Source organism: Neodiprion pinetum, chromosome 3 (genome assembly GCF_021155775.2).
Source record: "Neodiprion pinetum isolate iyNeoPine1 chromosome 3, iyNeoPine1.2, whole genome shotgun sequence".
Lineage (NCBI taxonomy): Eukaryota > Metazoa > Arthropoda > Insecta > Hymenoptera > Diprionidae > Neodiprion > Neodiprion pinetum.
This window is the reverse complement of record NC_060234.1, coordinates 23,162,208-23,185,761: the sequence shown is the minus strand read 5'-3', so window position 1 is coordinate 23,185,761 and position 23,554 is coordinate 23,162,208. Positions and strand designations below refer to the sequence as shown.

The following is a 23,554-nucleotide window of genomic DNA, read 5'->3' as shown; positions in this document are numbered from 1 at the left end:
TCCGTGTTTTCGATCTTGGTCCAGTTTTTGATTGATTTGCGTATTCACCAGGTTCTCTGTTTCAGTGGTTATCTCATATCTCATAAGAAAAAAATCCATTTGCGAACATCCAAAGTCAATCGCCGTTCGGATATAAGATAACAATCACCCTTCATCCATAATTAAAACAGTCATCTTTCATCGATACTATTCAATGCTACTATTCTCCGTGGAGTAGGCCTACTGGGGATACCACGTAAAAAAAAACGCTCCGGGTGCTCTACCGCTCGCGGTGATGTGGAAACGAGCATAAGTAAACTTATTTTCACTGATCAAATACTAACGTATTGTAATTCTTCAAATGATACTTTTATTTACGCGTAAATTTAACTCATTCGATTATGCGTAACGCATGTCGAATGTCGCATATGTAATACCTCCGGATTTCTCTAGTTTAATCAGAGTAAATTCCATGTAAATATATTTTTCTTTTTGATAATTTTCGTTTCTTAATTAAAGTCGAGAAGGTGCACATACCTTTCGCAATTCCAACATGTCTCCCTCGCTTGACCTTTCGCAATCGACACAGTAAAAGCGTTGAATTATAAAATTCGAAAGTTTTACTCGCTACTCATTGAACAACTCAATTTTTCGGAGATAATAGTTCAATTTCAATTGCCTATACATACTTATACATTAATTCCTATTGTTAATGCTGGTTTCTTATGTTTTACATTTTATTGCAGTATATGATAATACAGTATGTACGTGTGTGTATTATTCATGTTTCCATAAAATTGTAATAAAAATGAATAACAGCATTTTACGATTTGATATTCTTTTCTTAGCTTATAAAACGCTGAGCGTGGATGCGCGTTTAGACAGAGATATAGGGGGATCCATATGCGGTTTTTTCCTTCTGCTGCGCTTCCGCATTCACCATTGGGCCACCTCCGTACTTCCAAGGTCTATTCTTACATGTCCATGATCTTCAAAAACCCTGCCATCCCATGTACCAAAATCACACGGAACTACGAAACGGAGCAGATTCATAGCTGTGCTATTCGGCTTCATTTCTCCATTTATAACATTGATTTCTCAGTAACTAGATTTAGTTCAAACACGGATAATTTGTGACATAATTTATATATTTTTATCTAGACTTAATCTATTTTGTATTATTTTGCATCATATAAAAAAAAATTGTAGACGCAAGTGGAGTTTGCAATCCTGAACATCAAGTTGACACTTGTTAGAAGCATTGGTTAGAAGTAAATTGTAATTCCACATCTCAGCACAGCATGGTCCTGTGGCGCAACGGATAACGCGTCTGACTACGGATCAGAAGATTCCAGGTTCGAATCCTGGCAGGATCGCTTGTACAGTATTTTTTTTCCAAAAGTTGCGTACTTTTTTGGACGAGCATGATCAGATGGAACAGCAATTTGCAATATAATTAAACGATCTTGCTAATCAACGATTTTGTGGTGTAGAAATCCTCAATGTGGATGTAGACATTACACTTGTTGCATGTGATATGGCTGCAGCTCATACACTTGATATATCGAACATGATTTTTTTTAACAACTTTGTAGCCGCGACACGTCGTCAGTTCCAAAGTGTATTCGTTCTTCGGTTCTATGCGCATAATCAATGTCAGATTATATATTGTATGAGTGCGTTTTGCTGCATTTGAAGAGTAAGCACCTGACATGCACGTATATGTATAATGCATCAGCGGTTTCGGGCCGCAGATGTCGCTGGCTTAAGCTAACCTAACCTGACCTAACCTTAAGCTATATATCCACGAAGCAGGTGGAGTAGTTGGTCGGCGAGTTCGTGCGGCAGCCAAGATGAGCGACAGCGTAGCCTCGGAGTTACAAAACGTGAATTTGAGTGATAAAAAGGCATGAGCACGCAAGTTTCACTATTATAATCAACTTATTCCATTATTCTGTAACGTAAATATGCTGAAAAACCTCGCTTTTCGTAGTCCAAAACTTGCATTATACCACGGCACGGTGCGGACATATGCTTCGGTTGGTTATGACATATTCGTTCTTACACTTCTGTGAATGTAGTTTTTCTATTTGATCTTTTTTTAATCTCTCGAGTTCGTTTAACATAAACCGAAAAGCAGCCCTGACTCCATATTGAGAATACTAAACATTAGAATTCAGACGTTGAAACACTGATTTTTCCGTTTCTGACGCAGCATCAATTACTTGTACCACCGAAGAAGATCGATAGGCTAACGTAACCTTAAATTCCGTACGCACATGTGTCTCTGATCTCGTCAATGTATATCAATCAGTCATTATACTTGATGGCTCTGCCAGTATAAACAATAAAACAAAATTAGATTGTAATACGCATTGTTGTTCATTCAGCCAAAAATGAAACCACCGAAAAACAAAAAGCCTCCGCAGGAACAGCAAGGCATTTCTGAAAAGAGACCATGGCCATCTTACATTCAGGTAATACTTCTGTCGTTCACTGAACTTGCTGCAAAATTGACACAATTTTTCTCCCACCCAGGAGCGGCAAGTATTATTTGACAAGCTAAAAGCTGAATACGACGCTGAATTAGCTGCAAAATCGACCTTTGATATTAAGGTGACATTACCTGATGGAAAGCAGGTTGATGCTCAGGCTTGGCAAAGCAGTCCTTATGACATTGCCAAAGGAATAAGCCCCGGATTGGCTGATAACACTGTAATAGCAAAGGTGAACGGGGAACTGTGGGATCTGGATCGCCCTTTGGAAGCAGACTGCAAGCTGCAGCTAATCAAATTCGATGATCCTGAGGGTCAGGCGGTCTTTTGGCATTCCTCCGCACACGTCTTGGGCGAAGCCATGGAGCGGGCGTACGCAGGTTGCCTATGTTACGGACCGCCCATTGAGAATGGATTTTACTATGACATGTATCTAGGTGATAAAGGAATATCAAATCAGGATTTTCCCCAGCTTGAAAGCCTAATAAAGGGTATAGTCAAGGAAAAACAGACCTTTGAGAGACTCGAGATGAAGAAGGAGGACCTGCTGGAAATGTTTAAATACAATGAGTTCAAGGTTCGCATTCTTAATGAAAAAGTGAACACTCCAACAACAACTGTGTACCGTTGCGGTTCCCTGATTGATCTCTGCAGAGGGCCTCACGTACGGCATACTGGTAAAGTTAAGGCAATCAAGGTGACCAAGAACTCTTCTACCTACTGGGAGGGCAATGCCGAAGCAGAGACGCTGCAGAGGGTCTACGGCATCAGTTTTCCTGATACAAAACAGCTCAAGGAGTGGGAAAAGTTTCAGGAGGAAGCAGCCAAGCGGGATCATAGAAAGCTCGGTAGAGAACAGGAGCTATTTTTCTTCCACGAGCTTTCTCCTGGATCATGCTTTTTCCAGCCTAGAGGTGCCCATCTGTATAACACTCTGATAGATTTCATCCGCACAGAGTACAGAAAGCGTGGTTTCCAGGAAGTCGTTACCCCAAACATATACAACAGTAAATTATGGCAAACTTCGGGTCACTGGGCCCACTATGCGGAAAACATGTTTTCTTTTGAAGTTGAAAAAGAGGTATATGCTCTGAAACCAATGAACTGCCCTGGGCACTGTCTAATGTTCGACCAGCGCACAAGATCCTGGAGAGAGCTACCCCTCAGGATGGCAGACTTTGGAGTCCTGCACAGAAATGAATTGTCAGGGGCGCTTACTGGCCTGATTAGAGTTCGAAGATTCCAACAGGATGATGCCCATATATTTTGCACAATAGATCAAATCAAGCAGGAGGTATCAGGGGCTCTAGATTTCCTCAAACACGTTTACTCTGTATTTGGATTCACATTCAATCTATGCCTCTCCACAAGGCCTGATAAGTACATGGGAGAGTTAGCTGACTGGGATCAGGCTGAAAAAGCCCTCGCAGAGAGTCTGGACGCCTTCAAAGAACCATGGAGAATCAATCCAGGGGATGGAGCCTTCTATGGGCCAAAAATTGACATTACCATTATGGACGCGCTCAAACGCTCTCATCAATGCGCTACCATTCAGCTAGATTTTCAGCTACCTATCCGCTTCAATCTGTCATATATCAAGTGAGTTGACGCAGATCGATCTTAGTTGATATTTGTTTCCTCCTTGACGAAGCAACTTGGAAACTAACCAGTTTTGGTTCTTTCAGTCTTTAGCTATTGCTATTTAATTACTACACAATCTTTTTACATTACAGCGAAACAGGGGAAAAAACCAGGCCAGTTATTATCCACAGAGCAATATTAGGCTCTGTTGAACGGATGATAGCCATCCTGACTGAATCCTACGCTGGTAAATGGCCGTTTTGGCTCTCACCTCGTCAGGTAATGGTGATTTCGGTCAGTAGTCAATTTGATGATTATGCTTTCAAAGTAAAACAGCAACTATGGGATGCTGGTTTCATGGCAGAGGCTGATGTTGACCCTGGCGACACATTGAATAAGAAAATTCGAAATGCTCAATTGGCTCAGTTTAATTTCATTATTGGTGAGTAGTATCTCCTTATTTCATCAAGAATCGTAGAAAAAAAAAGTGCTTTAATTCTGAAGAGATCGTTTTGCAAAAATTCAAGTTTGACTTTGCACATGTACTTCTTTACAGTTGTTGGAGAAAAAGAGCGCAGTGCTGGTACAGCAAATGTGAGAACCAGGGACAATGTGGTACATGGAGAAATATCAGTGGAAGAACTGATTAAAAAATTCAACACATTCAAAGAAACGAAAGATAGAAACTGCGAGGAAAATTTTTAATGCAAACTTGAGATATATTTCAATACGTGCGTCCGCCGTAAGAAAAAAAAATAAAGTAAACAGATAACGATTGATTTTTATATTTTTAATATCGTATGTTATCCACTGCTTATACTTGCACTATAGTTTCTAATAGATTAATACAACAACTTTAGGTCTCTGGATAGCTAGTATCGAGCAATGTTTCACAGCATTTATGAGTTTTATAGATGATGATTTGTATAGGGTCATCTATTGAATACTGACCATCTGTGACCCTTGATCGAGACAACCGCTTATGTGGGCTTCAAGTAAGATCGGTTGCGTCAGTTGTTTGTTGTCAGTTGTAGTGATGGCCAGTATTTAAGAATACTTCATTAGCTCCGACGCTGCGGGAAACAGGCGACCGGTCCCGGGAGCAGTCGGCCTTCTCCACCAGCCACACTTCGCCCCGCGAAACCAGCACACTTGCGCATTTGCTTGTGTTTGTGTTAATTAATCATAAACGATGCTGACGAAGGGATTCAAATTTCTTATGCAAATTCCTACATATATTCTCAGTAGTTTCAACAGCTCTTTGTTTAAGTTTCTTATTTTTAACTAATTATTCTCAATTCAGAACGCAATATTCGTTGCGTCTTTTATAAGAGTCCATGCCTGAAAATTCAACTGTCTCATTTTAATATTCGTGCACAGTGTGGACAGAACTTCTTAAATAATTCAGGTATATCTCTACAATAGTGCGGAGAATATTAATACAAGGTTTAGAATTTTTTTGCACTTTTATTACACTAGTGAAACTGTGATAAATGACCCTGTAGAACAAAACATCTGAAAACTATTCTTCACATACTTGTTTACACTGTATGCACACGAAGATGTATTAGGTATTTATATTTATTGAATAGTGCAAAATAAATTTCCTGCTTACGTTAACATAAGATGCATGTAACGTATTGTTCTATTCAAATTGATTGAATAAATTATTGGTATTCCTCATTCGTTGAATAATGTTTGTACAATCATTTAGCTGCGATGATTGTGATTTCTTACATCAACAGATTTAAGTACCGTGAGGAATCACTCAGAAGTTTTTTTTTTTTTATTAAATTCAATTCTCTACTCTAATCCCCAGAATTATCCTGGATCGTGTAATAACAATAATAGTAATTACAATCAAACCCGTTATAACCTATATGGAAGATGTTCGATATGCAAAACTGCAGAAAATATTGTTCGGGTGTCTCCGGATCGAGTTCAAACCTCAGCTTGACGATCCGCCTGACAACCGATAATCAATTTTCTACGTCTCATTAACGCGCTGATGATTTAGATTTAAGTCCTACCAATAATCTCTGTAGTATCCTCCCGTTCCGTAGTCTCGCATGATTCGCACGCTGTACGCACATTGATCCCTATTGTATAATAGAGATCAGTGTAGTCGTGACGCTGCTGCAGTCGGTCAGACTCGGTCATAACCATAATCAATGTAACTTGAACTTTATTTTAATGAGCGCCGTGGCCTGATTCTCATTCTCTTTTCACCAGTGAAAACTGACAAACGCGATATATACCAGCAGGAAGCAGCTTTAAATCTGCTCTGAACGGAAAATCCTCTTTTAGTCGGTGAAGCTTGCATGCATACGTGCATGTAGGTATAAGCAATCTAATTTTCAGAAACAGTGGAACCACTGATATATAGTGTAGTTATACCTATATCAGTGAGTGAAACACGGGGATGGCGCCGCCACGAGCCTGCGGTTTCGTGATATTTCGTAGGTTTTTCGGACAAGTTGAGTATTTATTGATGCAGACATCGTACGGAATTCATCACTGGACTCCCCCGAAAGGTTGTTTGATATTATATTCATGAAAAGATTTGAAATAAGCGTTTGTTCCTAATCTGTTAATTTTTATTCATGACAATTGACAATCGCAGGTCACGTGGATCCTGGTGAAACAGATTTACAAACCGCCTTGCGTGAGACCGAAGAAGAGGCTGGTTTGTCGCGCGAGGATTTGAAAATATTTGACAACGCTAGACAAGAGCTTGTTTACAACGTTAATGATAAACCAAAAACAGTTATTTATTGGCTTGCCGAGCTGATAAACAGAAATAAGGACGCCAGACTATCGTCCGAGCATCAGGAATTCCGATGGCTTTGTCTCCAAGATGCGTGTCGATTGGCGGGATACGAAGAAATGCAAAACACCCTGAAATACTTTGACAGATATATCGTAGAGAATGAACTGTAATAATTAACATATAAAAATAAATAATTTTTTCCGCATTATTTTGCTTTCGATATTCATACATACTGTAGTTAACATTTCGACGGACAGAATGGTCAGCTTTAAATCTTTATACACATTTTATTTTTCTTTCCTCAAAAACCACGAGTTATATTACAAGTTGTAATCGTGGAAAATTTGGTTATTTAAATACTTCATTTTTCTTCTGCTCAATTTTTATATCGTACATCATTGTTGGTACATACAGTATTCAAATAGGGTATACTTATAAATTGCATGAGGTACACTATATTGAGAATGATTCTTTTATTGACAAATAAGATTCTGCTAGTGAAGCTAGAGGTGCATGTTTTCCTTTCTTTTATTACTTAATTAAGCGATACAGTAAACAAATATGGTAAACATATTCTTATCTAATTTACGTGTTTACATACATTTTATGTACGCGATAATAATTATATATCATTTGTTTGTATAAATATAAATCACATCTTCAGTGTTTTTATAATAAATAATAATAACAGTAAGAAAAATAATATTTAAACCGTAGCTGCATATCAACATTATTTAATGTTTTTAACTTGAACTTTATTTTGTGGCTCCTCTTTATAAGTCAAGCACTCAATAACAGCATATCTATTACTATTTTTTATACGAAAACTATAAGAGACTCATCTCTACCGTAATGCTTAATTTATTCAATTTGATTATTGTCAGGCGACGATTCAAGGGTCTGATTGCTTCTTCATATTGATAGGTAAATTAAGCTTTTAATTATTTATCTTTCGTGTCTCCTACGAGTAATAAACTGTGCAGATTAAACATATACCCACTAAGCATGCTCTTCTGTGTTAGAGAAATTAAAATTACGATAATCATGCACAGGTATTAAATACGAGTTATACTCCAATTCGATGATTAATAATATTTACTCTGCTGTTATTTGTACATACATACACCTATAACAATAAACTGTGAATTTAACGTAATTAAACATGTGTGTAAACGAAGTTAATAAATATATGTATGCATACAAGTATACTGTATGTGTATTGTATTTGTTTCTGTATCTAAAAAACAATTAGAAAAAAATTTTAAAAAACTTAAATCTTCAACCCAATGACTAGTGAATAGTAATATTCTGTAAATGACTAGAGTTGAAAACTACTTTTACACATGAATATGTCTCTCTGCTCAAAGAGAAAAAACACATTAATTATGTCTTGTATATTGACATTGCCTATTGAAAAATACTTCACGAAAGACCTGAATATGGTCATCAAACAACTTCGGAAGAGTCGTTTATAGTCAATTCTCAAATAATTATTGTTCCCCTTATCATCATCTCAGAGAAGAAAGTGCCACGAATTTCGACTGAGAGATGCTATTACTAGGGTGAATAGTGATCAGCGTGCCGATGTCTTCTGCGGAATACAAAAGCAAATATAGACCTGAGACGCCACCAGCGACTGTGCTTTCGACTCGCTCCTTGCGGCCTTTCTTTAGCACGAATTTGTCTAACTAGCGAGTGAAAAGCATCATCCACAAAGTGCCTAAGAGCTGCAGATGTCTCATAGAAAGGACATCCCAACTGCCTAGCAAGTGCTTTACCCTCCTCAGTAGTCACCTAAAAAGTAGAGCAAGAATCTGTCTCAACAATTCACTTTCTGATTTAAATAACGTTATTTCAGTATCACCGAAGAAAGTTGTTGACTGAAAAGCGAACAAATCTCACTTTGCGCTGGTGCTGCAAGTCAAATTTATTGCCCACTAGTACCAGAGGAATGTCTTCCTGGGCTCTAACACGGGAGATTAGTTTACGATACTCGATCGCCTCCTGGAAGCTGTGTCGGTCTGTAACTGAGTAGCAGATCATAAAACCTTCGCCGCACCTCATATACTGATCTCTCATAGCGGTGAATTCAACCTAAGAGGAGAGAAGGTGGTGCAATGAGTAATGGACATTTGTCATTAGATGAAAATCTACTTCGTAGCAAAGTAGGTGGAGGACTCACCTGCCCAGCTGTGTCCAGGATATCCAGTAAAGCGGCTTCTCCGTCAATGACTGCTTGCTGCTGGTACGAATCCTCTGAAAACATTAACATGAAACGATCCTTGCTACGCCAACGACTTGGGTACTTATAGCTCACCTATAGTGGGATCGTGATAGTCGAGGAAACTGTGGCTAACAAACTGCAGAGTAACAGCTGAAACGAAAAACCAGTAGTATTAATGGTCACGCAAGTTTAGCCTCTCGTCTCGATCGACGTCTTACCTGATTTCCCAACGCCGCCATCTCCCAGTACAACAATTTTATAAACCCTGAGACCACCTCTGGTGGTCGGTTGAGTGGGTATGGGAATGCTGTTGATTAGAGGGGCGACGACGAAGTTGTCATCGGCCGAGGGTGGCTCATTGACAGACATAGCGATGGGGTCGTTAGGTCGGCTCAGAATGAGTCTGAGCCCGCGTTATTCTGTTATCATAACCCGGTTCTCGGCTCAGAGACCCGGTGTTCACATACTAGAATGGTATTAACTGGACGAAAAGCAGGTGGATTATCGGGGATAGCTGGTGACGTTTCGCGGATTACGCAGCTGTGATCGATTTCCAATCGCCTCTCGTGCATATTTGGTTACGAGGGTAATCATTCGGCCACCGTGGGCCGACCGCTATAACGTTCGATTGATATTTAACATCGATTAAACCTTCACCGAACACACTCGACCGCGTTTAATACGGATGTACTAAAAATCATACTCCGACAGCCGCTCTCGACGACCCTGAAATCATTACGCACGCGTAGCGTCGACCCGAAAACCGCCATCTTGTACACAAATGTCACTTTTACGATCGCGTGTATACATTTCACATCTCACGAATGCGTGATTGCATACATACATACATAGGTATGTATGCCTTTAAATCACGGCAGATGTGCGTGCTGGCTGTTTGATCGCCTGGGCTAAGATAAATTCGACTGATGAGCGTCGTTTCAACGTAAACGGAAATATTTACCTCAGGAATGTGGATTATATGGTGTAGATTTCAAGCATATCTCACGCAAACGAAAAAAAGAGACAGATTTTTTGGATAGCCACTAATCCGAATTTTACAAGAAAACTGATTGCATAATAAGAATATTAATATGAATTAATCTTTGTATTGTTGTGATTAATTGCATTTAACAATTGAATCGTAATAGTATAAAACAGGGTATATTCAAGTGAAGAACCAAGAATTAGGAAGAGTGAAATGTAATGTTGAACACTTAAAAACATAATATAATAACATGTAATAACAAGAATGAAATACTAATACTATTATTATACATACCTACGTATTTAGTCGCTTTCTAGTTTTTTTCTGTTTGAATTGTAATGCAATTTCAATTCGATCCAATTGTACTCTGGTAGACATAATTTCTACTTTTATCTATGAATCCGATTTTACGATTAATCAGAGAAATTCGGACACCTGCGTAGTTTGAGCTTAGAATTTTTTGTAGATTATCGTATTCGTTAGTGAAATATTATACTTTTTCGTATATTATAGCTGTTTATTATAAATGATTATAGTACGGTTCGCATTTACACGATCGTTTTTGTTATATGAAAGCTTGAAATAGATATATAATGTGTTGTAGAATATCGTAGAATTCTTGCTATAGAGAAATAAATTTTAGTTATTTCGTGAAATCCACCTGTCAGTTCAACAAATGAATGAATAATGAAAAGATTAACATTTGTTATTTCTCTATATCAGAATTTTCACAATATATATTTTACAATAAATTATATCCATTTGAACTATACGAATAACGATCACGTAAATGCGAGCCATACCATAATTTTCTATAATACGAAAAATTACGATTAACTACGAATATCAAGTGCTAAAACTAAAAGAAAATTGTACCATTTTACGATAATCTGCGAAAGATTACAATATTTTATAAAAAAGTACAATAATCTACGGAATACTGTGATTTTCTACGAATATCAAGACCAAAAAGTTTAGAAAATTAACGAAAATTACGAAAAATAAACGACAACGAGTTAGAGCAGATTAAAAAAATCTACGAAAATCTATGAAAAAGTACATACAATGATCTACAAAAGAATTCTACGCCAAAACTACGCACGCGTTCGTATTTCTGTACTAAATCGTAAAAATTTTCGTCAACATCGTAAAATGAAATTCGTAGTTTAGCGTGGAAATTATTTTCATCCCTATTCGATCCTAATTTATAAATTTAAATTCACATGGGAGGAAATTTTGAAAATTAAAAAAATGACATCAACAAAACTAATTAATCTGAAACTTTCCGTGTGTATCATACTACTTTGCAAAGCTTAGTCAACAAATCAGAATTCTTCGATGGTGGAAAATGTGAAAAGTGAAAAAATGTAATACGCTCCTAGGTCTTCAGGCTTCTCGCTGTTTCCTGTGTAAAATGAAAAATGTTACCAGGCTTGGATTTGTATCAAGATGGCTGCCACCAGTTGTCAATTGTCGATCGGTCAAAGAGTAGAATAACTGTCAGTAAATCTGAAAAACTTTTAATCCTGATCTATAATACGTTATCGATTACCCAGAACGAAAGATAAATATGCAAGTATTTTTTCATGTAAAGGAAAGGAGGAAAGGTTAGGTTAGATTGTACTATTGTCACGTGCAGTACTTTGCCCCGTTTGACAGCTCATCCTGTTATCTCACGATCCCTGTGATTGTCGTTAATCAAATGGTGTTTGAACAATGGATACTGTGGGCGGCATTCCGGTCGAGTGTCTAACGGGTGAATTGGCAGGTGTTTGGTCAGGTTGGCGTATACTGGGGGACCGTGAGATAGTCAGAGAAGCATCGGCAAAAGGGACGCACATTAATTTGGCCATAAAATGTCTTGCGACAAGGAGAAACTGCCCACTTACAGAGGCAGAAGCTTATTTTTATCGCGAGGTCGACGTTTGGGTAAAGGAGCTGCTTGACAAACAGCAAGTTTTCAGAGCCACCCACATACTAAAAAATGCGGTGAGCTTTAGTTCTCTCTCATCTATCTTTGATCAAGCTGATCATTTTCTCACTATCATTCTTATTCTTTAATACTACAGGGAAAAAATCCCAAGGAATATATCAACGTCATTTGCATCAATAGCAGAGATCAGAAACTGCGCGATTACTTGGTACAACATTTGAGGAAAATAGACGGGCTCCAGGCATCAGAATTAAAAGCGTGGCAGCTTTTTAACATCATGAATGACTATAAGGCCAAATATTTGTACGTGTGATTTAAAAGAAAATTGGCTCAAAAATTCTCCTTTTACTAACTCTACTTGTTGCATAAATGCAAAAGCTTTGAGTTAACTTATTTTATCAAATATACCATGATTTACATTAGGAAAGTTAGTTTTTTCTAATTCTAGCGTGGAAGATGATCCTATAACCAATAAGTCAATTGAAGAGATTATCCAGATGCCAGAAGATTTGAAGATAATCATATGTACGGATTTATACTTTCATACATTCCAAGGAGAATTGGTAGAGTATTTGTCGAGCCAAATTGTTTGGGATTATCTATTAATGAGGAATAAAGTTGACCTGATTTTATTTTGGATTGACATCAACTATGGAGTCCATCAATTGAATCCTTCATCTAAAGACAAAGAGCTGTATGAAGCACTGAAGCATTTGAAAATTACTGACAACGTGATAGACTCCACTCAGCAGTCAAGCGCTGCCAGTATCACCAAAGAAGTAGTCCTAGATTACTTGGGCAGGTATGTAAAACGTGTCTGCAGACTTTGTTGTCTGTCTAACATGCAATTTCCAAATTTCAGGTATGGAGTTTTCACATCCAATGAAGCTGTAAGTGTTAAACACGTGCTGACTAGATTATTAAACAATAAAATAGTTCCAGCAAAATTCGAGAAGATACTCAGTCAGCCTAGCTGTAATATACAAAACAGGAATCTGCTGTCCAAGTTGAATATTGGACTCTATTCAAAATCTTATTTGGAGGAGGACCATATGCTTGATGTTGACAAAAAAATACAGAGGTTTACCATTGCCCTGGAACGTGTTGCATCTAGCTCTGCGAGTATTGAAGAGTTTGGGGGATGCATTTTGGCGACGATTGATTACATTTCTGACGACGCAGTTAACTATCTTGAGACAAATCCTTTGGTTTTTTTGAGTCTGATATTTTTACTGTATCGAAAGAAAACTGCACAGTTTGTTGAGAGTGACAGAGCTCCCCATCGAATTCTGAGTGATACTGTTATGAATAACGAAGGTGTTCAGTTCGGTAGTACTCTCATGGTTCCTAGAGACGTTGTGAACAGCATTTTGCACCGCTTTCCACACTTTGAAAGAGCCATTCTGGGGAAAACTGTTGCACGAGATTCAAACATGTACCAGCTTTTGAACGGTTTCAAGAACTTTAATGCCTCGCGAAGCTTTCTGTGGCGCCAAAGAACTAACCAAATGCCCACGTTTTATAATGAGTACCTGGTCAAAAGATACGGACATAAAGAGAAGCTGACTTATATTAATTATCTGAAACAAGGAAGACCGAACATGGCTGTGCGACTTTTTGTCTATGACCAAAAGAAATTTCACCATGACATATCTTCAAAAATGTGAGATTACCCTTATTCTATAGTATTTCAATATTTATTTTTCTTATTTCAAACCAATATTCCTACGAATGATTTTGAATGTCGATGAATTAACTCCTTTAGGAAATGTCAGGCATCAACCGAAGCTCACATTCTTGCTCTGCGGAATATTACCTTACCAGAAATTACCTCAGCTTGCGTTTCATTCATTGAAGCAATCGGCGTCGATTCGGAGACTCTACGGCTGCATCTCACTGTTGCTAAACGCATTCAGGATCAACTGGAAATTTCTGCTGGTAAATTCTAACAAGTCTTATTACTGGTGTGATTTCAGCAATTACTCTACTTTCTGAATATCTTGACTTATTTATGAACCACTAGGTGAACTATTAGAGTCAGTTGTCTACAAGAATGCATCAGACTTGAAAACTTTATCATCACATCTGGAACATTGCTTCAAGCAGCATCTAAAAGAAACTATTGAAGAAAACCCGTGTGAACTGATTACTGCCATCAAGGATTGGGACTTAAACATTAAGTTTGCTCAAACTCATAAGACTTTGCTGCCAGAATCATTTCTTGAATATTTAGTCCAGCGAGAGTTATGCTTCGAATTTCTTCTTGTTGGACAGATATTTGATTACCCCATAGATCAGGTATTCATGTTCCGTTTGTTACTATACCCTACCATAAAATGCTATCAAAAATATCTGTGTCTTTTCGAAACTGTCTTTCAGATGTTAAGACTCGTCAAAAAGTTAGCAAACCCTAGCATCAAGGGTCACCTGCTGGCATGTCTCGATAACCCAAATCTGTGCAGTGGAGACTCAATCAATTTTGTGGATCGTCAGTTGAAAAGTCGTGATTCAAGGCAATTCTTGTACTCAAAAATTGGTCTGAGAAATTGCGTGAGTATATTTTCGATTTTTTTCCAAAGTGCCATACATTTTAAATTCACAGTATTTTTTCCATTCAATTAATTTATCGCAGAGTTCTGGCAGCGAAAGTCCAACAGAGTCTGGATCTCATGCTCCTGGGAATTCGATGGAAAGCTTCATGTGCTTGTCCCACGATGATCTGTGGATGGCAATTCTCAAGTGTCACTATAGTCAAGATCCACCTGGATCATTGGTGCAGACAGCACACTGCCACGGAGCACCATTTTTGGTTGTTCTGGCAACTTGTTACGAGGTGATAATCTTGCAGATTGTATTCGAAGTGATCTTTAAATAGTCATACAAAGAATTTACAACTTTCCATTCCCAGCCATCAGCGATTCCAGCATACTGGTGTTCCTGGCTTGTAATATCAACTAACGACCGCTCAATCATTACCGATTACAAAGATTGCCTGGATCGCCAAATTTGGCCTGCCGATAGGGTGCTGAAGTTGTTGACACGGCTAGTTGCTTCTGGTTACACCAAAACTATCACCAAAAGCTTACAAATATTCATGCCGGTGAGCTAAAGTGCCTATTCGATTTCTTTTGTCTTGAAATTGATTGCTCACTACAGGAAATTTTGTATTTATTCTGAAAAGGAAAATCCACTGCGCCTCTTCGCTGAGTTTTTGACGCAATGCGTTAATCTAGGGGACTTTGAGTCTGGTCAGGAAAAGCTGCATACGTTCAAAACTGCTTGCTCTGGTCTTGTGAGCAACATGAACATCAGTTGGATGGACTCAGATCCATCCTACTTGAAGAATTCATACTGGATAATTCTGGCTAGTATTAAATGTGCAACGATCGCTCTGGGTTATAGTTTTTCCAGCACTGTTTCGCAGATGGAGTTTATCAAGGTGCTGTGCTCGTCTAACTTCAGTGCTGACCTGCCAGGTGAGAAGCAACTCATTGAATTCGTGTGTTAGAAAAAGAAATAAAGCTCGTATTGCAACTCGATTTGATTAATCAAAGAGGTATATACGAGTAGACTGCTGACAAAATGGATAAAGTTTGGTAATGTATAGCGACAAGAAATTATTCAATTGGATTAAGGTTTGTTTTATTCATAAGTATGTACATTGACTTTCATTCACGTATTTTTTTTTTTTGATTAGACTGAACTAAAAGAAAGCAAGATTAATTATTTGAGAGAATATATACCTGTGCAACGAATTATTTAATTCGATTCAGGTTTGTTTTATCCAAGTATGTGTAGATCGAGCTTTATTCACATCTTTTCTTTATTGAAATCATTTAATAAGAATCATTTTCATTTACAACAACGTTCCATTTTAGTCGGTGACATGCTTTTGCAGTGCCCACAATAGCTCGAAAACGGCTCGACTGATTCACTTCAAATTTAAAAATAGAATTCTGAGACAGTTTATCATTTTTGTCATGATCCAATTTTTTGTTTTAACATAATGGAGACCGTTTGAAGTTTAAATTTGAATCTCATTCAAAATTTATAACTCTTATACTTGATTGACATAAAACATATGACGATTATACAAAAAGTGGTATCGTAGCAAAGACGATAATCTATCCAAGAATACTGGTTCCAAATTTGGAGTAAATCAGTTGAGTCGTTTTTGAGCTGACGTGGGCAACGCAAAATATGTCAGTGAGTAAAATGGTTGACTTTGTCAATAACAAAGCATCCTACATACTCATTCTAATAGATAATATATGCAAATAAGGTTCAAGCTATGTACTTTTTGATGAAACAAACTTCTATTGAATTGAATAATTCAATGCAGAAATATATATTTCCCAAATTCACTGACTTTTTCAGCCATCTACTCAGATATGTCCCTTAATAAGTTAATTAATTTTATCCCAGATGCTCCAGACTTTGGACAGCTGTTCACGATCATGGAGATTCTTAAGGATACTGAAGTTAGCTTGAACTTTACATACCTATCTTCTTTCGACGATCCGAACTTGCTTGAAAAGGAGATACAAAGGTGCTTAGCTCAGTTAGCACAGAGTGACAATTACAAAGTTGCTCTGCGACTTTGCAATGCATTGAATATTAATTGTTCGGACGTAATAATAGCCGAAGTAAGGATAAGTTACTCATTTATAAGTTTACCTACATTTTTTGCTCTGTTTATTCTCATCCACAACTACTTTTGCACATGTATGTTATTTTTCAGTGGCGAAAGGAATTTGAAAAGACTCTCGTCGAGGATGGACAGTTGGTAACAAAGTGCTGGATCAATTGTTCCAAGGACTTTGAAAAGTACCATGTCAGTTATGAAACAGCTGCTCAATTTTATGTCGAATTTGCCGAGAAAGTTGTTTCGCACAAAGAACGGTAAGTGTTAACAAAATTTGAAGAGTTGCAATTTTCTTTGTCATATTAAGTGTGTTTGATAAAAGAATTATGCTACTGACAATCAGTACAAAAATCTTGTGACTTCTGTCAATATAAATAAAATTTATCGAATTAAAATTTATATTTTGTACAGATTTGAGATACTAAAGCTGGCACATGAAATTCTGCAAGGAACTTCAGTAAATCCGAATATCAAACATGGCGTAGAAATGGCGATGTGGAAGTCCTGCATTCTGGCTGATCCTGACACCATCGATTTCAACAACGCGCCAATTTCACTGAATAAGTTGAAAACTGAACTCATGTCTGGCCTGTCGGAACTTCAAGTCTGTTGTGAACTGACAGAGCCTGGTGAAAAGCTAGCTGCGGAAAAATTGCTCGAGCGATTTCTTGATACTGGACATTTGGGTACAGCCCTAAGAATAGCGAAGATTTTTAACTATAAACATAGGGTACGTTAACTTGTAAGAGTTTAGTTAAGAGTTTGCTACAGCACAACTAATAAAGAGAAGGTTTTATCGTGTAGGATTTACAAATTTTGATGCTGTGTCTCAGCTTAGCCGAAGGAGAGGTCAGTCCCTATGAGTTAACAGCACAGCAACGATTGTTGCTATCGACAAAACCGAAACTCAAGAACCAGTGGCAAGTTGCGTACAGCGGCAAAGGATTTCCCAAAGTTTCATCAATGAGTTCACGTAATTGGATCTTTCTGCAAAAACTCTGTTTTTCACTTTTATATTTTCAATTCCTCTAATGTCCATTCCTAATTTACAGAGAGCCAAAAGCTTTCGGAAGACGAGACTGGCGATATATCGATGGAGGTTGCATTAGAGGCGGCGAATTCTACCCCAGAAAAGCTGGTCAAGATAGACTGCATATTTCAGCTTGAAAGATTCACTGAAATTCTCTCCCATGGTATTGCTGCTGGAAGAAAAGTTCTGTTATGCTACAGACTGGCGACTCATCTGGGAAAAAGTTATCAGAATCTTTTAACTTTGACTGACCCAATTGCATTTCTTGAGGAAATAGTCGCTGGTGAATGTGATTACAAGCTCGAAGTGATTAAGGATGTTGTGGCTGCTTATAACATCAACAATCATCAGTTAGCCGAGTTTTTATCTGAAAAAATTGAGAGCTCGATTGTCAGACACATTGAAGGTGTTTATTTCTGTTTTTCTCGAAAGTGCTGTGCTTGATTCGAAAACTTCCTACTCACTCAATCAGTAATAAATTAATTTTGCAGGAGGCCACATCGACCAGCCGATGACCATGTGGGGATATACTTTGGATGGGAATTTCCACATAATCACAGAATTATGCAGTGAGCCTTCCTTGCTCGGTTCAAAGCTGCTTCACACTACTACGAGGCTGCTGGGACGTTTTCATGGAGAGAATCGTGATGGTAAATTCGTGTATCCCTCATTAGGCAGATATGTACCAGCACACGGATAAGAAAGTCGGTAAATTTTGGGAATTTATGTTTCAACAACGAATTGTTCAATTCAATTGATGTTTAGTTTATAAAAAAGTATGTAGACGAAGCTTCATTGGCATTTTTTTTTTTCAATTAAAATAAACTAATAGGTGGCATTTTTATTGAGCATAACGTCAACCGTTTTGCTCGATGACATGTTTTACAGTGTACACGATATCTCAAAAACCACTCAACTGATGTACTTGAAATCCGAAGACAGTATTCCTTCATAGTTAGTTCACCCTGATTAGCACGATCCTACGTTTTTTAATTTGTCGTATTTTATTGTTAATGAATCCTCAGTAATATCTTGATAATTTATTTGTATAGCCAGTACCCTCAGAGTGATTGTTGAGCTTCTCATAAAGTCTCATGACTGTTTTACTGCGGCCTGCAACATGGAGGGAATAGCATCGATCCTGAGGAAATCTCAGCAGTTAGCTAACTCCCTTCAAAATCTTAAGCAATGGGGATTGTTGGTAAATTATGATAAGAAATTTGATCAACAAATATAAGAATATCTATAACGGAAAATTGTTTTATGCACCTGTTCCTTTGCAGGTACGGCTATTGACAGGTGTTGGTCGCTTTACTGAGATGAACTACATCCTGCAGATAATAAAAGAAAATGAGCAGTTTGAGTTCTTGTTGACTGGAAGAGGTCTTGAGAAAGTATGAATATCTTTTGTTTTCAAATGTGAATTGGTAGTGGGTTTACTGTGATGAATGACAACCCACGTCTTAAGATTGGCGCAAATGACCGCAATTCTTTGGTCAAGTTTGCGAGTTCAGTCTAGGCAACAAAAACGAACTATGCATATCCAAGCAGAGTGTATTTAAAAATATTTTAATTATTATTTCGTAGATTCCGGGACTAAAAACGGCTCTTTTAGATTTCTTGAAGCGAAATTGCCCGGATAACGAGGATCTGTTTAAACTTGTTGCGCACCACTTTTGTCTCTACTCCGAAATTGCCTCAATATGGGAGCAAGAAGCAAAGGAAGCGATTAAGAAGGTCCTGATAAATGCAAGGATCGAATGTAGAAATGAGGGAAATCTCAACCCCGGAGATATTAGACTAAGAAAAAACGATATAACGGAGAAACAGCTGCATCTTGCAATGATCAATTACACCCATGCGACAGAATACTATTTGCAGGTAATGTGTAATATATTTCGTATTCAAATACAGTTGAATAAGGGACAAGAAATTGGACCGTATAATTCGAATAAATTTACCGCACATTTAAAACGTGATGAATTGAATTAATAGATTTATAATATTTTCCCTCAAAATATATTACTCACCCATGTGGATAAGTTTATATACGATCGTTTGCAAACGTAACAACATGCAAATTTAAACATAAAGTAAAAAGACAAGAGCTCCAAATTATTTTATGCCTGAAGATTACCCATTTATAAGAATTTTTTGATATTGTACATACATGGAAATGGAACAAATTGTTGAATAGCCAATTGAAAAAAATGAAACGAAATAGTAAATGTTGGCAGATGTTATGATTTCGGTGATAGTATATTCCAACTTCTTTCTCTTTTATATTGATGGATTCTGGCAAAACTTGTTTTAGTTTAGCAGATTTATTGTTCTCAGGATCAGCGTAAGTATGAGAACCCGCTATTCGACATCAAACGGCGATTATATTCAGGGTTTCAAACCCACCAAGTAAGTATGCCGGTTTTTTAAACTACTCAGATTTCACGAATTAGCCAGTGCTATTAATATGTTATATAACGAAGTGAGCTAAGTTCCTGTAATCCTTTGACGTTTTCCGATTACTGTAATCGGTGCACGCCGAGTGCAGTGACTGAGAAAACGCGTTCTCTCTCCTGGAATCTACATCAGTTCCTCTTTATTTAGCAGGACAGTAAGCTTTCGCTTGCGTACCAGTGTTGTCATCTTGCTGAGTTGGTGGCACTCCAAATATCCTTTCTTAACTCTGTGCATCAGAATCAGCAAGTTCTTTGTGTCCTGAATTTGGGGAGCGCTGACATTGACAGGATGATCTGTAACGATTTAAATTTTTCACAAGCTAACATTCTTATTCGCGCCTATAATCATCCAGTCGACTGGGGAAGCGTACTGTATGCTCAGTGCATCACACGAACCAACGCAAAGTATCTAAAAGACTTTATGACAATCAACGAGCTCACCACCGCCATTGTCAAAGATTCTGTTAAAAGGTGAACACGGTTTATATCATTGTACAAGACACGGTATAAGTCAAAACTTCAGTGCAAATTATTGTTTCATATTGATTTATTGAACAATTGACATATTAATGGGGTTGTATATTATATTAACAATTTGCATTCTGTGAAATGTCGTTAATTTTGAACATTTGATATAACTTTTTCTTTTTGTGTATCTTAAAATTTTTTGATTTTCGCTTTAGATAAGTACTGTCCAATTACATGCACATTATTTGTCTTCCCAATAGGTATCAGTTGGAGAAACATATAACCAAGGAAATGGTAGAGAACATGCAACAGCTGATATCAAGGTTGAAAGACGTGAAGTGCAAATATACTCTGGCTAGTCAGCTGGGATTTAAAAATGTGATAGAAACTATACTGGGAGATGCCGCGGTCAGTGCTTATCTGAAAGATACAGTATGGAGGAAGGGATATACGAGCACAGCCTTTGAGTAGAATCGCTTTTCTTCCAGGCTAATCCTAGAATTTTAAACTTTGACTGAGTATAATCATTTTATAACATAACAGACAATATTTATCATTTTGTTTTTACCAGTATCTGATCAGTTAGGCCACTTACCATCAAATAATGTCATAAGAAAAATAAAAAGTTACTTGTTTCTCTAGCATTTTAGTCGATGACGAAGTATATATGAACGATAGTTAAGTGTAAGATAAAGTTGAATAAAGCAAGTTTTATTACAATTTCCAACATTTATGATTTCATAAATACGGGTGGTTTCCGTTGTTGGCTTGGATGCCAAGATAAGCCATGGATAGAAGACGGATAGGCGGTGAAGAGAATTAAATGAAATTTTATGACTTAATGCGCTGATGGCTTCAACTGCATATAAGTAATTGGATTAAGTCATAAACTATTTACGGAACTGAATAGCTCCTAGCATTTTCTTCAACTCTCCACCAAACGTTTATCATACGATACAAACACAGTTATCGGTTATTTTCTACACGTAGATAGGTACAGTTGATGAAAACAACGACTGTGCAGAACAACAACACGACTTAGAATTAATTTCAAGCACAGCAAACTTGTTCAAGAATTTAGTAACACAAACTTTGATTCGAGAACATTGTATAATATCTCCGTGCCATTTTTTAATTTCTGCGTCAAATGAGAATGTATTGAGTTATTTTTATTCCGAATCGTGTATATAATGGGGTTGTTAAACCCGTTTTCGCATTTGAGATACGTGGACTTCGATATTTGGATATATATGCGCCACGTTGAAATCGACTATTAAAATTTAGTTAACAACATTTCTCAAGGTTACGCCACTGCTGACCACGTTTGATTTTTGTACCAAGCGAGTTTCAGCTAACGATAAGCCAGCCTTTGAATTTCCTGTTTTTAAACTCATTCCGTTTTCAAATAAAAAATAAAAAAAATGAAAAATAACTACAATAACAACAATGTCATTCTTATTCGAACTTTGGAAGCGCTATGTCAACTTCGTGATTAACGAGTAAAAGCGCCCCAGGTACCATAGTAAACGATAAGTAGACAAGTGCCGGGCTTTGGACTACCATATTTGACCTGCAGCTATAAATTACAGTTCTTTCCAATTCACGTTGGATTCATGACCAGCGATCGTAAAAACCTTATAATACTAAATTTAAATATTGCAAATCTGACTTTATATTCGTGATCCGCGACCCAAAAAACCTTCTGCTACGAATTTTCATTTGAATTCGTTGATCCATTCTCAAGACATCATCATTTTTATCTTATGTTTTAAAATTGCATTTAAATTATTCGAAAAACACTTGAATGATCGAAGCCAAAATCTAATCAATTTTAAGTTTAAAAAAGCGTGAGTTTAAACCAAAATCATTAAAATCCGCTAACTCGTTTTCGACGTATCATCGGACAAAAAATTGATCACAAAAATTGACCTATACACGATGGCGGTAATTCTGAGACTTCTAATTTTTGGGACATGTTGGTTTCAACAAATGAACGGGACGTCAAAAAATCGATTTATCTGAAATTTGTTCTTCTTGTGGTACGTATTAAGATGGAAAAGTTCACCAGGTTTGAACATTCTAGGACGTTCGCGAGAAATGCCAAATCCAAGTTTATTATTTCGATCTGATTCAGGTTTAAACGCGAATTGTTTTCGTATCGTTATCGGCATGAAAAAATTGTGAACATATAGGTATATTATATGGAAAATTCTCACTTTTTCGAAGATGTCATTAATTTTTGGAAAACTTTTCGAAATCAACCACAAAAATACGTTTTTCGGTAAAAACAGCTTTTTTCATGCCCCTTAAAAATTTATCTTACGTTTGAGTTTTTCATGTGAAAGCTGAGATTTATGGGAAAACTCAACTACTTATTTTCGGGGTGGTTACGATAACCTTCTTTTTTCTCTGAAAAGAGAGAAATATGGAGTTAAAAATATTGGTGCCGCTTAACTTACAAAATGAGATTTAAGATTCGATCATATGCCGAAAAATATTATGTCAATATTATTTATCAATAAAAAAAAATACCAAATCTCAATCACATTTTACGTGTCAACCTGCAGTACCAACGTCTTTTCAACAGTCGTGTAGCCTCAAAGATGTAAACGAAATCTTGACTTGTCGTACCAAGTTATTAAACCAGATTCTGAAGCACGATGTTTGCAATTAAATTCTAAGATATGAAATTATTCTAACAAATTCTTAAATACGATATTATTCTCCTCAATCGTCAAAAAGACGGAAATCAAGCAATCCTGTCCTCAAAATAATATCCGGATTCCAATATCAGAATTCTCTCATTCAACGTAGCCTTAAAGTTTGAATGCAGGTTTATTGACAGTGTAATTAATCGTTCGATCCATTAAGATTAAGATTCCCTCAAATCCTGTGTAAGCCATAGGGACGATAAGAAAATTCTTTAAACGTTTTCGTTTCAACAAATTTACTGAATTGCAGCGATTGAATCGATGCGGGATATATTCT

General features: G+C 37.1%; 4 protein-coding genes, 1 long non-coding RNA gene and 1 other non-coding gene across 13 annotated transcripts; 4 read left to right on the top strand and 2 right to left on the bottom strand.

Annotated features, from left to right (window-relative positions):
* The first annotated feature begins 1,282 nt into the window (after positions 1-1,282).
* TRNAR-ACG (transfer RNA arginine (anticodon ACG)) lies at positions 1,283-1,355 on the top strand. Its single transcript has one exon. It is a non-coding gene; the product is annotated as a tRNA-Arg (tRNA).
* A 373-nt stretch (positions 1,356-1,728) lies between these two features.
* Positions 1,729-4,834, top strand: ThrRS (threonine--tRNA ligase). Of its 3 annotated transcripts, none has more exons than XM_046616254.2 (5): positions 1,729-1,886; positions 2,370-2,456; positions 2,518-4,073; positions 4,208-4,497; positions 4,612-4,834. In XM_046616254.2, the coding sequence occupies exons 1-5, from the start codon at positions 1,833-1,835 to the stop codon at positions 4,758-4,760; spliced, it is 2,136 nt and encodes a 711-aa protein (XP_046472210.1). In that variant the 5' UTR covers positions 1,729-1,832; the 3' UTR covers positions 4,761-4,834. The 3 variants fall into 3 exon arrangements, with proteins under 3 accessions (XP_046472210.1, XP_068990514.1, XP_046472209.1); XM_069134413.1 differs by having other exon boundaries at positions 1,785-1,896; XM_046616253.2 differs by having other exon boundaries at positions 1,880-2,018.
* Positions 3,355-6,091, bottom strand: LOC124214176 (uncharacterized). Its single transcript, XR_006882090.2, has 2 exons — positions 5,007-6,091; positions 3,355-4,434 (listed from the first exon to the last, which is right to left on the bottom strand). It is a non-coding gene; the product is annotated as an uncharacterized lncRNA (long non-coding RNA).
* Positions 6,092-6,201: 110 nt separating this feature from the next.
* Positions 6,202-7,030, top strand: Apf (purine phosphoribosyltransferase family protein Apf). Its single transcript, XM_046616293.2, has 2 exons — positions 6,202-6,589; positions 6,679-7,030. Exons 1-2 carry the CDS (start codon positions 6,478-6,480, stop codon positions 6,993-6,995), a joined length of 429 nt encoding a protein of 142 aa, XP_046472249.1. The 5' UTR covers positions 6,202-6,477; the 3' UTR covers positions 6,996-7,030.
* Positions 7,031-9,833, bottom strand: Ric (Ras-related protein interacting with calmodulin). Its single transcript, XM_046616291.2, has 5 exons — positions 9,268-9,833; positions 9,143-9,199; positions 9,008-9,081; positions 8,728-8,919; positions 7,031-8,619 (listed from the first exon to the last, which is right to left on the bottom strand). Exons 1-5 carry the CDS (start codon positions 9,416-9,418, stop codon positions 8,383-8,385), a joined length of 711 nt encoding a protein of 236 aa, XP_046472247.1. The 5' UTR covers positions 9,419-9,833; the 3' UTR covers positions 7,031-8,382.
* Positions 9,834-10,582: 749 nt separating this feature from the next.
* SPG11 (spatacsin) lies at positions 10,583-21,286 on the top strand. 6 transcript variants are annotated; one of them, XM_046616235.2, is made up of 23 exons: positions 10,584-11,606; positions 11,694-12,023; positions 12,104-12,270; positions 12,416-12,769; positions 12,830-13,630; positions 13,733-13,905; positions 13,991-14,265; positions 14,347-14,517; positions 14,600-14,800; positions 14,876-15,067; positions 15,149-15,443; positions 16,393-16,613; positions 16,709-16,869; positions 17,024-17,342; positions 17,417-17,585; positions 17,665-18,048; positions 18,134-18,292; positions 18,695-18,843; positions 18,926-19,036; positions 19,230-19,523; positions 19,980-20,051; positions 20,247-20,569; positions 20,827-21,286. In XM_046616235.2, the coding sequence occupies exons 2-23, from the start codon at positions 11,751-11,753 to the stop codon at positions 21,035-21,037; spliced, it is 5,475 nt and encodes a 1,824-aa protein (XP_046472191.1). In that variant the 5' UTR covers positions 10,584-11,606; positions 11,694-11,750; the 3' UTR covers positions 21,038-21,286. The 6 variants fall into 6 exon arrangements, with proteins under 6 accessions (XP_046472192.1, XP_046472191.1, XP_046472190.1 ...); XM_046616236.2 differs by having other exon boundaries at positions 10,583-12,023; positions 20,250-20,569; XM_046616234.2 differs by having other exon boundaries at positions 10,584-12,023.
* The last annotated feature ends 2,268 nt before the right edge of the window (positions 21,287-23,554 follow it).